Below are 15,855 nucleotides of genomic sequence, written 5' to 3'. Positions count from 1 at the left end.
GGCTTCTGTGAAATTTCTTGAGTGTGTTGGAGCTGCACTCCATTCCACCTCCGACTTGTGTCTTATAGATGGTATGCAGGCTTAGGAGAGTGTAGGAGGTGAGATATTCACTACAGGATTCCTAGCATCTGACCTCCTCCTTTAGTTGCAGTATTTACATGGCTGGTCCAGTTCAATTTCTGATCAAAGTGACCCTATGAATTTGATTGTGGGGGCGTTCAGTGATGGTAATCTGCAGGGGATTACCTTACCATTTTTGACTTGATGTCATGAGACTTCATGATGTCTGGAGTTATTGTTGGGGACTTCCAGGCTAATTCCTGTCTAATTTTTCGCAGATTAACAGCCCCAATCAGGGAGCTCATGTTCTGTGAGGTCAAGTTGGCTGACCTTGTTACAATCACTACACTATAATGTGGCAACCAGAACTGCACACACTACTCCAAATGAGGCCTAACAAAAGTTTTATATAGCTGCAGCATGACTTGCCAACTTGTATATTCAGTACCCCAACTAATGAAGGCAAGCATGCTGGAAACCTCTTTTTATCAGCTTATCCACTTGTTCTTTCAGGGAGCTATAGACTTGCACTGCAAGATCCTTCTGTCTACCAATGTTCGTAAGAGTCCTGCAATTTACCTCCCAGAATGCATCACCTTACACTTGCCTGGATTGAATTCTGTCATTTCTCTGCCTAATTTTCTGACTGATCTATATCCTGCTGTATCCTTTGACAATCTTTCTCGCTATTTACAATTGCACCAATTTTCATGTCATCTGTGACCTTACTAATCAGGCCACCTACATTTTCATGTAAATCATTTAAATGTAACAATCAGCAGAGGTCCCAGCACTGATCCTTGTGGAAAACCACTAGTCACAAACTTTCAGTCAGAGAAACAACCCTCCATAACTACCCTTCTTGGTCTTCTATGACCAAGCAGATTTTGTATCCAACCTACCAACTGTGGATCTCATGTGACTTGATCTTCTGGGCCAGCTTACCCATGAAGGACCTTGCCAGACATTTTAGAAAATTAATGATCTTCATCACTTCCTCAAAAAAAATCAGTCAAATTTGTGAGACAACATCTCCTCAGCTGTAACCCATGTTGAACATCCTAATAAAGTCATTCTTTTCCAAATCCTGTCCTTAAGAATCTTCTTCAGTAATTTCCTGACTACTGATCTAAAGCTCACCAGCCTATATTTTCCTGGAGTATCTCTGTTGCCTTTCTTAAACAAAGGAGCAACATTGCTATTATCCTGTCTTCTGTGACCTTGCCTGTGGCTATAGGTGATAATAGAGAGCTTTGTCAAGGCCACAGCAACCTCTTCCCTTGCATTTCTCAGTATTCTGGGATACAGGCCCTGAAGACTTGTCTCTCTAAATAATTTTTAAGATACCAGTACCACTACCTCCTTAATAATAAAAACATGCCCTAGAATGTCAACATACCCCTCCCTAATCTTACTATCATCCACATGTTGGTGAATACTGATACAAAATACTCTTGAAGGATCTCACCTGCTTCCTTTGGCTGCACACAGAAATTCCCTCCTTTGTCCTTGAGTGGACTTACCCTTTCCCAAGCTACCTTCTTGCCCCTAATGTACACCTAATATGCTACAGGACTGTCCTTAATTCTACTTGCCAAAGATCTTTTTAGCCCTCCTAATTCCTTGTTTAAGTCATCTTGCTTCCTTTATATTCTTCAAGGGCCTTATCTGATTTTAGTTTCCTAAACCTTACATATGCTTCCTTTCTCTTTTTGATTAAACTTCCAATATCTCCTATCATGCAGGGCTCCCAACAATTGCCGTCCTTATCTTTCATCATCACAGGAACATGCCAGTCCTAAACTCTGATCAACTGGCCTTTAAAACCTTTAGATTCCCATATGACAGATGCAGATTTGCCCTCAAATAGCCACCCCAAATCTAATTTCTTCAGTTCCTGTTGTAATTAGCCTTCCTTCAACATTTGCACTGGAGGACTAGTCATATCCTTATCCATGCTTAACTATCTTAAAACTTATGGGATTATGGTCACTGTTCCTAACTGCTCCTCTACTGCAACTTTGATCACCTGGCCAGGCTCATTCCCCAGTACAAGATCTAGTACGGCCCCTTGCCGAGTTGGACTATTGACATATTGTTTCAAGAAACATTCCAGATGCACCCAACAAATTCTGCCTCATTCAAGCTCCTGGCACTAAGGGAGTCCCAGTCAATATAGGGGAAGTTAAAATCATTCACTACAACAGCCCTGTTGTTTTTATATCTTTTTATAATATACTGACATATCTGTTCCTCCATCTCCTGCTGGTCAATGGGAGGTTCGAGGTATAACCCCATCATAGTGATTGCATCTATCTTATTCCTGAGTTCTACCCATATGGCCTTGCTGGATGAACCATCCAAGGTGTCCTCTCTTAGCTGTGACATTCTTCTTAATCAGTAATGCAACTCTTCTCTCTTTCTCTCCCCCCACCCCCCCCCAACACACACACACTCACTCTCTCTCTTTCTCCTCTCTCTCTCTCTCTCTCTCTCTCTCTCTCTCTCTCTCTCTCTCTCTCTCTCTCTCTTCCTCTCCCTCTCTCTCTCTCTTCCTCTCCCTCTCTCTCTCTTCCTCTCCCTCTCTCTTCCTCTCTCTCTCTCTCTCTCTCTCTCTCACTCACACTCACACTCACACTCACACTCACACACTCACACACTCACACTCACACACTTTATACCCCTCTGTATCTTGCCTGAAACATCTAAACCCTGCTGCCGGTTCTGTCCTTTTCTCAACCAAATTTTGTAAATAGCTACAGCATTATAATTCCAAGTACTAATCCATGCTAACAACTCATATTTCACCAGTTTCCTCATATCCCCTCCCACCACACCTTATCCCAATCCCAAGTCTCCAACTTGACACCACCCTCTTGACCTTTCCCATCTATCCACTCCACCCTCCTGTCGGACCTATCATCTTCTGCCCCATCTTCATCTACCTATTGCATTCTCAGCTACTTTCCCCCCCCCACCCCAGCCCCAATTCCCCTCCCATTTACCTCTCAGCCCACTGGCCCACAAGCCTCATTCCTGATGAAGGGCTTCTGCCCAAAACTTCAATTTTCCTGCTCCTCGAATGTTGCCTGGCCTGCTGTGCTTTTCCACCACCACACACTCACCTATAAACTTGTATGCCTTACCTGTTATACTCCTTGCATTAACATAAGTACATTTCAGACTGCTAGTCCTGCTGTGTTCATTAACCTGGCCCTGCCTGATTTTCCTATTAGACTTATTTGTCTTAACAGCGTTTAGATCAGAGTGGTTCTGGAAAAACACAGCAGGTCAGGCAGAATCCGATGAGCAAGAAAATGGATGTTTCGGGCAAAAGCCCTTCATCAGGAATCAGGACTTTTGCCCGAAATGTCGATTTTCCTACACCTCGGATGCTGCCTGACCTGCTGTGCTTTTCTAGTATGGAAGATGGTTTGGTTTGTGGGAGAGTCCAAAAGCAAGGATACAACAAGCAGTGTTCCCTTTAAAACATGTGAGGCCACACACTTGAACAGTATGGAATGGAACTGACGAGGGAGCAAGCTATCCTAGATCTGGTCCTGTGTAATGAGACAGGAACAATTAACGACCTTCTGGTTAGGGATCCTCTTGGAAGGAACAATCACAGTATGGTTGAATTTAGAATACAGATGGAGAATGTGAAGGTAAAATCCAATATCAGCATCCTGTGCTTAAACAAAGGAGACTGCAACAGGATAAGGGAGGACTTGGATAAAGTAGACTGGAAACAAACATTTTATGGTGGCACAAGAGCAGTGGATGACTTTTAAAGCAACTTTTCAAAGTGCTTATCAAAAGTCTACTCCAGTGAAAAGGAAGGACTGTAAAAAAAAAATCTGCCACGGATGTCTAAAGAGAGACTATCAAATTGAGAGAGAGAAACCATAGAGAGTGGCTATTATCCACAGGAAATGAGAAGAGTGGTAAAATTTTAAGGGTCAACAGGAAGCCACAAAAAGAGCTATAAAGAAAAGTAAGATATAACATGAGAAGAAACTGACACAGAATATAAAGATAGATAGCAAAAGTTTCTATAAATATATAAAACGAGAAAGAGTGGCTAAAGTAAACGTAGGTCCATTTGAGGATGAAAAGGGACATTTAGTTATGGGATATGATGAAATGGTCGAGGCATTGAATAGGTATTTTGTGTCGGTGTTCACAGTGGAAGACACTAATAACATGCCAGTAATTGACAAAGAGGCAAAGGTAGGTGAAGACCTGGAAACAATCATTATTAGAGAAGTGGTGTTGAGCAAGCTAATGAAGCTAAGGATAGACAAGTCTCCTGGCCCTAATGGAATACATCCGAGGGTACTGCATATGGATGTACATGGAACAGTGTAGGTTCGATGGGCTTCAGATTGATATGACAGGTCGGCGCAACATCAAGGGCCAAAGGATCTGTACTGCGCTGTAATGTTTTATGTTCTATGTACTAAATGAGATGGCGGGAGAAATAGCAAGTGCTGGAATTTTAGAAAATTTGCTGGGGCAGTTCCAGCAGATTGAAAAACAGCAAATGTGATGCCATGTTTAAAAAAGGGGTTAGACAAAAGATGGGGAATTATAGACAGATTAGCTTAACGCCTGTCATGGGGAAGATGCTTGAATCTATTATCAAAGAAGAAATAGAAGTTGTCCCATTGTACAGATGCAGCATGGTTTCATGAAGGGTAGGTCATGCTTAACTAATCTTTTGGAATTCTATGAAGACATTATGAGCAAGGTGGACAATGGGGACCAGTAGGTGTGATATACCTAGATTTCCAAAAGGCCTTTGACAAGGTGGCGCACAAGAGGCTGCTGCAAAAGATAAAGATGCTTGGTGTTAGGGGGTAGCGTATTAGCATGGATAGGGGATCGGTTGACTACCATGAAGCAAAAAGTGGGGATAAATGATTGCTATTCTAGTTGGCAATCAGTAACTAGTGCTGTGCCTCAGATCAGTGTTGGGATTGCAATTATTCACAAGTTATTTTGATGATTTGGAGTTGGGGGCCACGTGTAGTGTGTCAAAGTTTTCAGATGAGTGGCAGAGCGAAGTGTGCAGAGAACTGTGAAAGTTTGCAGAGGGATGTAGATAGTTTGAGTGAGTGGGCAACAGGTTTGGCAGATGGAATACAATGTTAATAAATGTGATGTCATCCATTTTGTTAGGAGTAACAGCAAAAAGGACTATTACTTGAATGGTAAAAGTTGCACATGCTGCTATGCAGAAGGACCTGGGTGTCCTTGTGCATGAATGACAGAGGGTTGGTCTGCAGGTACAACAAGTAATTAGGAAGGCAAATGGAATTTTGTCCTTCATTGCTAAAGGGATTGAGTTTAAAAAGCAGGAAGGTTATGCTGCAGCTGTACAGGGTGCTGGAGAGGCCACACCTGGAGTGCTGTGTGCAGTTTTTGTCTCCTTACTTGAGCAAGGATGTACTGGCACTCGAGGGGCTGCAGAGGAGGTTCACTAGGTTGATTCTGGAGTTGAGGGGGTTGACTTATGAAGAGAGACTGAGTAGACTGGGATTATATTCATTGGAATTTAGAAGAATGAGGGGGGGATTTTATAGAAACGTATGAAATTATGAGCAGAATAGATAAGATAGAAGTAGAGAGGATGTTTCCTCTGGCAGGTGAAACTAGGGCAAGAAAGCATTGTACCAAGATTAGAGGGAGCAGATTTAGGACTGAATTAAGAAGGAACTTCTTCACCTAGAGGGATGTAAACCTGTCCAGTGAAGTAGTTGACCAGAGATGTTCAGTGGATGTTTTTAAAGCTAAGAGAGATTTTTCTTGAATAATAAAGGAATTAAGGGTGAGAGGGCTGAGTCCACGAAAAGTGTGAGGCTTTAGCTCAGGAGTCTTTGACAAGGAGGTTGAATGAAGTGATTACGCCACAGTTGAAGAGGGTGAAGACATGACTGCCAAGCTGGTTCAGTGTGCTATATGCTTGATGTGGGAGGTCAACGACTCTGGTGTGTCTGGCTCGTATCAGTGTGGAAAGTGTGTGCACGTTCAGCTACTGACAGAGCATATTGCAGCACTGATGAAAGAACTCGAGGACCTTAGGCTCATCCGAGAGAACGAGATCTTTCTGGACAAGACCTTCAGCAAGGTTATTACACCGACCATACCAGAAGAGAGCAGACGATGAGGAAGGCAGAGAGGAGACAGGTGCAAGAGACCCCGGGGGAAGTACCTGTCAGGAACAAGTTGAATCTTTTGGAAACCGTCGAGACAGATGACACTGCCAGTCCGTGAGGCGGCCAGGTCTGTTCATCAAAAGTCGGCGTGGAGACAGAGCGGAAGAGTTGGACATCGCACAGAGCCGTGGTAATAGGCGACTCCATAGTGAGAGGAACTGACCGGGGTTTTTGTGGCAGCAGACGGGACTTAAGGATGGTGTGTTGCCTTCCTGGTGCCAGAATTAAAGACATCACAGACAGAGTGCAGGATGAAGGTGAAGAGCCAGAGGTGGTGGTACGTGTCGGCACAAATGATGTCGGGAAGAAGAGGAGGAACACACTACAGCGGGACTTTGGAGAACTAGGAAGAAGCTGGAAAGCAGGACGTCCAGGGTAGTTACCTCCGGTTTGCTTCCAGTTCCTTGGGCTGGTGAGGCCAGGAACAGGGAGATAATGGACTTGAACGTGTGGCTGGGGAACTGGTGCAGGAAGCAAGGATTTAAATTCTTGGATCACTGGGGTATGTTTTGTGGTAAGCATAAATTATGCAAGAGAGGCAGTTTGGACCTTAATAGGTTGGGGACCAGCATTCTGACAGGCAAGTTTGCGACTGCAACACAGCTACGTTTAAACTAAGTAGCAGGAGGGGGAGGGGGATGTTTAACAAGGAAATTGAAGGGAAAGTTAGAACCAGGGAAGTCAAGAAAGACAACTGTATCAATGAAGCAGAAAACTCAAAAAGGGATCATGCTGTAAGGTTGAGTGAAATAGGAGTTGATGGGAAGGGTGAGGGCAGTAACAAATTAAAAATACTATATATGAATGCACGAAGCATTAGAAATAAGATGGATGAGCTTGAGGCTCTTTTGGAAATTGGCAGATACGATATTGTGGGGATAACTGAGACGTGGCTTCAAGTGGACAGAGCCTGGGAAATGAATATTCAAGGCTATACGTGCTATCGTAAGGACAGACTGATGGGCAGAGGGGGTGGGGTAGCCATGTTGGTAAGGGATGATATTCAGTCCCTTGCACGGGGGGGACCAAGAATCAGGGGATGTAGAGTCAGTGTGGATAGAGCTGAGAAATTCTAAGGGTAAAAAGACCCTCCTGGGAGTTATCTACAGGCCCCCAAACAGTAGTCTGGATATCGGATGTAAGTTGAATCAGGAGCTGAAATTGGCCTGTCGCAAAGATGTTACTACAGTTGTTATGGGGGATTTCAACATGTAGGTAGACTGGGAGAATCAGGATGGTATTGGACCTCAAGAAAGAGACTTTGTGGAGTGCCTCTGAGATGGATTCTTAGAACAGCTGGTGCTGGAGCCTACCAGGGAGAAGGCAATTCTGGATCTGGTATTGTACAACGAACCAGAATTGATCAGGGACCTCGAAGTGAAGGAGCCATTAGGAAGTAGTGACCAGAATACAATAAGCTTCAATCTGCAATTTTAGAGGGAGAGGGTACAATCGGAAGTGACAATATTTTGGTTGAATAAAGGGAACTATGGAGCTATGAGGGAGGAGCTGGCCAAAGTTCAATGGTGCAATACCTTCCCAGGGATGACAGTGGAGGAACAATAGCAGATATTTCTGTGTATAATGCAGAAGATGCAGGATCAGTTCATTCCAAAAAGGAAGAAAGATCCGAGGAGGAGGCTTGGGTGGCCATGGCTGACGAGGAAAGTTAAGAAACATATAAAGTTAAAAGAGAAGAAGTATAACATACTTCTGGGAAGTATGTGGGAAAAGTGGGATAAGTGGGAAAACGGAGGACTGGGAAGCTTTTAATGAACAACAGAGGATTACTAAGAAGGAAATACGCAGAGAAGAAAATGAGGTACGAAGGTAAACTGGCCAAAAATATAAAGGAGGATAGTAAAAGCTTTTTTTAGGTATGTGAAAGGCAAAAAAATGGTTAAGACTAAAATTGGGCCCTTGAAGACAGAAACAGGGGAATATATTACGGGGAACAAAGAAATGGCAGAAGAATTGAATTGAATTGGTACTTCAGATCTGTGTTCACTGGGGAAGACACAAGCAATCTCCCTGAGGTAACAGTGGCTGAAGGACTTGCACTTAAGGGAATTTATATTTGCCAGGAATTGGTGTTGGAGAGACTGTTCAGTCTGAAGGTTGATAAGTCCCCGGGGCCTGATGGTCTACATCCCAGGGTACTGAAGGAGGTGGCACGAGAAATCGTGGATGCGTTGGTGATTATTTTCCAGAGTTTGATAGATTCGAGATCAGTTCCTGCGGATTTGGAGGGTGGCTAATGTACCACTTTTTAAGAAAGGTGGGAGAGAGAAAGCAGGAAATTATAGACCAGTTAGTCTGACCTCAGTGGTGGGAAAGATGCTGGAGTCTATTATAAAGGATGAAATTACGACACATCTGGATAGTAGTAACAGGATAGGTCAGAGTCAGCATGGATTTATGAAGGGGAAATCATGCTTGACTAATCTTCTGGAATTTTTTGAGGATGTAACTCTGAAGATGGACGAGGGAGATCCAGTAGATGTTGTGTACCAGGACTTTCAGAAAGCTTTTGATAAAGTCCCACATAGGAGGTTAGTGAGCAAAATTAGCACGCATGGAATTGGGGGCAAAGTACTAACTTGGATTGAAAGTTGGTTGGCTGACAGGAAACAAAGAGTAGTGATAAACGGCTTCATTTCGGAATGGCAGGCAGTGACCAGTGGGGTACCGCAGGTATCAGTACTGGGACCGCAGCTTTTTACAATATATATTAATGATATAGAAGATGGTATTAGTAATAACATTAGCAAATTTGCTGATGATACTAAGCTGGGTGGCAGGGTGAAATGTGATGAGGATGTTAGGAGATTACAGGGTGACCTGGACAGGTTAGGTGAGTGGTCAGATGCATGGCAGATGCAGTTTAATGTGGATAAATGTAAGGTTATCCACTTTGGTGGCAAGAACAGGAAGGCAGATTACTACCTAAATGGAATCAATTTAGGTAAAGGGGCAGTACAGAGAGATCTGGGTATTCTTGTACACCAGTCAATGAAGGTAAGCATGCAGGTACAGCAGGTAGTGAAGAAGGCTAATAGCATGCTGGCCTTCATAACAAGAGGGATTGAGTATAGAAGCAAAGAGGTTCTTCTGCAGCTGGACAGGGCCCTGGTAGACCACACCTGGAGGATTGTGTGCAGTTCTGGTCTCCAAATTTGATGGAAGGCATTCTGGCTATTGAGGGAGTGTAGCGTAGGTTCACAAGATCAATTCCTGGAATGGCGGGATTACCTTACATTGAAAGACTGGAGCGACTGGGCTTGTATACCCTTGAGTTTAGAAGACTGAGAGGGGATCTGATTGAGATATATAAGATTATTAAAGGATTAGACACTCTGGAGGCAGGAAACATGTTTCCGCTGATGGGTGAGTGCCGAACCAGAGGACACAACTTAAAAATACGTGGTAGACCATTTAGGACAGAGATGAGGAGAAACTTCTTCACCCAGAGAGTGGTGGCTGTGTGGAATGCTCTGCCCCAGAGGGCAGTGGAGGCCCAGTCTCTGGATTCATTTAAGAAAGAGTTGGATAGAGCTCTCAAGGATAGTGGAATCACGGGGTATAGAGATAAGGCAGGAACAGGATACTGATTAAAGATGATCAGCCATGATCATATTGAATGGTGGTGCAGGCTTGAAGGGCAGAATGGCCTATTCCTGCACCTATTGTCTTGAGGATAGTATGTATTGCAGTTGTGTTGCACCAGTGGCAGAGGGTGTGAATTGCAGGGTGGGAGGTGATGGCCTAGTGGCATTATTACTAGAACATTAATCAAGAAACTTAGCTAATGTTCTGGAGACCTTGGTTCAACTCTTGCTATGATAGGTGGTGGAATTTGAATTTCCTGCACTTAGTATTTTGCTACCTTCAGGTGAGCTGAAAGCCTGAGAAATCAATGATATATCATTCCCCTGTTACATGTTGGCATTTCTGAAGCAGGTGCTCACAGATAATAGAATATAGTTGAGCAATATGGAGTAATTCACATACTCTAAGCAAGTATTGTTGTCGCCCATATCCCTCTAAACCTTTCCTATTAATGTACAGAACAACCTTGATTACCCGAATAAGATGGGCGGGGAGTATTTTGTTCTGATTGTTTGGATAACTGACCTAATGCCCCTCCTTTAGGACTTGGAGTTTTCTGAAGTTTCCTTTTTCCTCTGTCTGTTTCCCTTGCTTCTGCCCTCTGTCTCAGGGTTTGTTTCTGAGCAGGCAGGCAGACACACACGAACTTTTACTGCAACTTTTTGACGACATGTTCCCACTCTGCCCTGGACAGGACAATGTTGGAGAGATTATCTGGAGAAGTGGGGTTTGTATGGCAGGGTACACCCCTGTGTGTAACTCCAGGGAAAGTGAGGATGGTGGTGGGGGTGTCACTAACCATAGAAAACCCCCAGTGCTTGCTGTGACCCCCTGGTTAGATAGAGCTGGCTGTTATCTGAAAAAAAAGCATGTTTGCAAATTCTCCTCCTTTCAGATCTGGAGACTTCAATGACGCTGTTGAGAACATGAAAAGTGCAAACTGAGTGAGGGAAATCCAGCCTCTGGTGTTTGTTTGCTGCTCAGATGCATGTGTCGGGGTGGTTTTACACTAATCTCCATCTTTCTACTTCCTCAGAGAATACTGACAGTTTTCACATCTGCCAGTTGCAAAGTTAGGGGACTGCTGCAAAGCTGCTGTGTGTCTGTGTGTGTCTGCGTGTTTTGAAAACCTAGTTTTAACAGTTTTGGAGACAGTGCCTGGGCTCCCATTGATGTCCAGGACTGTTCTCGGCAGCATTTCGATAATCCAAATTCACTTTTAATCATTGTAAGCAAAAGATGTGATCATCGCAACAGTGTTGGTAATACCTCTTTTATGTAATGCTTTTACGGACCCTTGAGATCTTGTTTGAATAATCCAAAATTTGGATTATTGGTGCTCAGATAACAGAAATTGTTCTGTACTGGTCCAAACGTCTTTTAAATGTAAATGTCTTTTAAATGTTGTAATTGTACCTGCATCCACGCTTCCTCTGAAAGTTCATTCCATACAAGGACCACCCTCTGTGTAAAGATTTGCCTGTTAAAAACATGCCCCCGCCTTTGAAATTCTCCATCCTATGGAAAAGATAACTACTATTAACTCTATCTCTTCTGAACACCTCCCTCCTATAACTGGGGTGACCAGAGTTCTGGTCACAGTAGTCCAGAAAAGATCTCACCAATGTCCTGTCTTGCACGGTGGCTTTATGGTTAGCACTGCTGCCTCAGATTCCAACTATGATGACTGTCTGTGTGAAGTTTGCATGTTCTTCCATGTCTGCATGGGTTCCTGCAGGATGCTTTGGTTTCCTTCCGTAGTCGAAAGATGTGCAAGTTAGGAGGATTGGCCATGCTAAATTGCCCATAGGTTAAATGCATTAGCCTGGGGAAATGCAAGGTTACAGGGATAGAGTAGGGAAATGGGTCTGTGTGGGGTACTTGTTTAGTGTGGACTTGTTGAGCCAAATGGCCTGTTTTCACACTGGAGGGATTCTATTCTATTCTGTGGTCACCTCAATATGGCTTCCCTACTCCTATACTCAAAGGCAAGTGTGCCAAAAGCATTTTTAACCATCCTTTCTGTACATGATGCAAACTTGAAAGAATTATATACGTGAACCTCTAGGCCCCTCTGTTCTACAACACTACACAAGGCTGTACCACTAATTGTACAAGCCCTACCTTTGGTGTGTCAAAATGCAATACCTCACATTTATCCAGATTGAACTCCATCTGCCATTTTTCAGCCCGTTGAACCATTTCATCAAGATTCCTTTGTAATCTTAGAAAACCTTCTTCACTGTCTACTATGCCACCAATTTTGCAAATGTACTAACCATGCCTTCTCTATTCTCATCCAAATCATTAATATAAATGACAAACAAAAGAGGAACCAGAACACCACTGGAACACCACTGTTCACAGACCTGAAATCCGAAAAGCAACACCCCTTTACTCTATCTCCTATTGTTAAGCCAATTATTTATACAATTGACAAGCTCAGCCTGAATATATGATTGGTAAGATAGAAAAGTTCCTGCTATTTTATGAACTTTCTACAGATGTTCTGGTTTCCTACACTCTGTTCCATCCCAGCTATCTACTCACCTTTCAGGGAGTGGAATTAACTTAATTTAGGAATTTATTGATGTAGCAGGATATTACAAATTGTCACAAAGGAAGGTCATTGCTGATGAGGCTTTTCTCAGAATTTGTGTGCTCCGTTCCACTCAATAGATGGTGCTCCTTAGAAGCAAGGCAATCTTAATAGGTCAGCAGTCTTATGTGAATATCTGGAGACTAGTGAAGGGTGTGCTCCCAAAGTGTAACAGCCCACCTGTTCCCAATGCAGATTTTCACTCACCATGACACACTGTGTACAGGGCGATCCCCGTATCCGCGGGTCTGGTTACTGCGGTTTCAGTTACCTATGGTTTACCGCGGCCCGAACATATTATAGGGAATGTTCCAGAACCAGGGCCCGGGAGGCTGCGCAGAAGGTACATTTCCCATTTAAATGAATGGGTTCGCTCCTATCTGTGGTTTCGGGGTTCTGCAGTAGGTCGATGAACGTGTCCCCTGTGGGTATGGGGGGACAGCTGTCTTTCCAATATTTTCAGTTGTTTTTCTTGGAAATTGCATGCTGGAAGTCACTGTGATGTGTGGTGTGGTGTACTTCGTCCTGTTGCAATCAGACTGATTTAGGATATATTTTCAACAGAACTCCTTGCACCTAAAGTTGCATCACCCAGTGCTGAGGAAGAGGAGAGTGTGCTGTTCAATAAGTTAACCTACCTGGGCTGCACGAAGGTGACTTCTCCTCGCAATGAAGCAGAGGCTCTTCGTGCCATGGCCAACCTCCATGCCAGCTGCCGAGTTCCTATCCACATAACCCTGTATGTGCCAAATGTTGCAGATGGATCCGTAAGGTAAGGCTGGCCAGTCATTCTGCTTTTGCATTATTTTTCAAATACTAACTAATTGATGTTAGCTATAAACAATGAGGATAATTACCTTTAATTTAACAAAGGAAATCTCAAGATGGCATGCAACCCTTCATCCTGTGCACATGTTGAGTGATATCAACCTTGGGAATGGCACTTGTTTTTGAGGTTTGACTCAATGTTGACATCAATTGTCCTCAGTTAACTATAATCACAGGGAGTAATTTCTGTCTCTGCATTAGTGTAATTCTTTTAAAAATTTGATTTGATATATCAAAGTTCTTAATTGAGTTAAACTATGGTTTAGTTTCCTGTGGTTTCCAACAATGAAGCTGGTTGTCATGCCAGTGTGAGATCAGCAAAGAGAGACTTTCTTCTTCAGGGGGATGTGGGTTGAATATAGAACCGGAGTTTCAGAAATGAAATGGTGGTTCTTTTACAACCGTGACCCTGCATCAAACCTGATGCTATAGAATTAATCAGATAATCAACACTTAAGTTGGATAAAGCTTGAAGCCCTCATTCCAGCCTTGATCCAAACATTCTTGTCAATTCTAAAGGAGAAGTTGAAGTTGCTGCCTTTATTTTTTTTTAGTTCATGGGATTACCTACAGTGTGGAAACGGGCCCTATGGCCCAACAAGTTCACACCGACCCTCCGAAGAGCAACCCACTCAGACCTATTCCCCTACATTTTATCCCTTCACCTAACACCACGGGCAATTTAGCATGGCCAATTCACCTGACCTGCACATTTTTTGGACTGTAGGAGGAAACAGCAGCACCCGGAGGAAACCCACGCAGACACGTGGAGAATATGCAAACTCCATACAGCCAGTTGGCTGAGGCGAGAATTGAACCCGGGTCTCTGGCACTGTGAGGCAGCTAACCACTGTGCCACCGTGCTGCCCTGATGTTCTTGAGATGATGTTGTGAGTTTCCTTCTTAAACCACTGCAGTCCATTTGGTGTAGATTCACCCGCAGTGCTTTAGGGTGGGAGTTCAAGGATTCTGATTCAGTGGCAGTGAAGGAATGGCAATATATTTCCAAAACAGGAGTGGTGTGTGGCTTGAAGGGTAACTTGTTCCCGTGTATCTTCCAGATGGAAGTGGTTGTGGGTTTAGAAGAAACACTGGAACAAGGAGGAGCCATTTGGCTTTTTGAGCCTGCTGCAGCATTGGAAAACAACATGATGATTGCTTCACTGCATCCCATAATCTTCTCTGTCAAAACATTGACCTCATTTAGCCTTGAATAACGTTAGTAACAGACTTCACTGTTTTCTGGGGAAGACTCAAATGTGTTCATTCCATTCAATATTCAATCAATGTTGAACTGTCATCATTAGTGTACTGTGACTTCAATATGGATAACCTACAATTCAATGCCTCAACTTGCGAAGCTCAAATCCAACAGTTCCTCATTCCCTGTATCCAGTTCTTTCTTTTCTTTGTTGGGTAACTTGCTTTTTGCAGAGCTTTAGCAACACTCTGAAAGCAAACAAAAAATCTCTTTGTCCCTTTCTTAAAAGGGAGATCTCATGTTTAAAATATTTCCCATTGTTTTAGCCTCCTCCACAACAGGAAGAGGTGTCAAAGAGCCTTGGTGAGATGTAGCTGTGCATTTTGTAAATAGTATTTGCTGCGTTGGCACTCTGACTAGGTGGTGAAGAGAGTGAATATTGAAGGTAGTGGATGGAGTGCCAGTCAAGTAAGTTGCTTTATTTTGAACGTTGTTGAGTTTGTTGAGTGTTGTTGGCGTTGCACCCATCCCTTTGGGGGAGTCAGGAGGTGAGTTATTTGCCATAGAATTTCCAGCTTCTAACATACTGTTGTGGCCGCAGTATTTATATGGCTGGTCCATCTCTGTGACATTTAGCTTTGCACTGAGACTGTCCTAAAGGGCCTGGGCAAGTCTGAGGCCAGTGGAGGTTGAATTGAAAGCAGTGTAATGGATGAAGTCAGACATGATACAAAATAAGTAATTGTGGTTGTCAGAGACCAACTGTCACAGTCCTCAAACATCACTGAGAGTTACTTAGGAAACTAATCTCAGCCCACCCATCTGTAGCTGTTCTTTCAGTAGATCCAAAAGAGATGTTCATAGTTAATCCAAAAAAGGGGAAAGCCTGAACTATTTTTCTTGACCTTCATTAGTGCCAACACTGCTTGAGTCTCCCACCTTCAATATGCTGTGGCTTAGTGTTGACCAGAAGCTAATCCAGACCAGCCCTGTCAGTTAGTTGCTACAAATGTGTAATAAAGATTGGCCTTTTCGGCAATAAATGTCCCACTTCAATGCTCTTTTCCATTGTTTGCAAAGCTGAGATCAAGGATATGTTGAGACAATGTTCCCCCACTTTCTGGGTGCAACCACAACAACAGCTCAACTTCATCTAGAACAGAGGAATTGACTCAAATATGTTCATTCCATTCAATATTGAATCAATGTTGAACTGTCATCATCAGTGTACTGTGACCGCAATATGGGTAACCTACAATTCAATATAACAACTCACGAAACTGAAATCCAACAGTATCTCATTGTCTGCATCCTTTATTACTGAGAAGCTCAGATAGTCA

General features: G+C 43.3%; 1 protein-coding gene across 3 annotated transcripts in view; it reads left to right on the top strand.

Annotated features, from left to right (window-relative positions):
- The window catches only part of LOC140479548 (rab GTPase-activating protein 1-like), a 506,221-nt gene that overhangs the window by 53,035 nt on the left and 437,331 nt on the right, over window positions 1-15,855 (top strand). For all 3 annotated transcript variants that reach the window (XM_072573350.1, XM_072573351.1, XM_072573352.1), the window contains one exon: window positions 13,051-13,258. In XM_072573350.1, coding sequence (XP_072429451.1) covers window positions 13,051-13,258 — 208 coding nt within the window. The remainder of the gene's footprint in view (window positions 1-13,050; window positions 13,259-15,855) is intronic.

Source organism: Chiloscyllium punctatum, chromosome 7, assembly GCF_047496795.1.
Source record: "Chiloscyllium punctatum isolate Juve2018m chromosome 7, sChiPun1.3, whole genome shotgun sequence".
NCBI lineage: Eukaryota > Metazoa > Chordata > Chondrichthyes > Orectolobiformes > Hemiscylliidae > Chiloscyllium > Chiloscyllium punctatum.
This window is presented reverse-complemented; position numbering and strand designations above follow the sequence as displayed.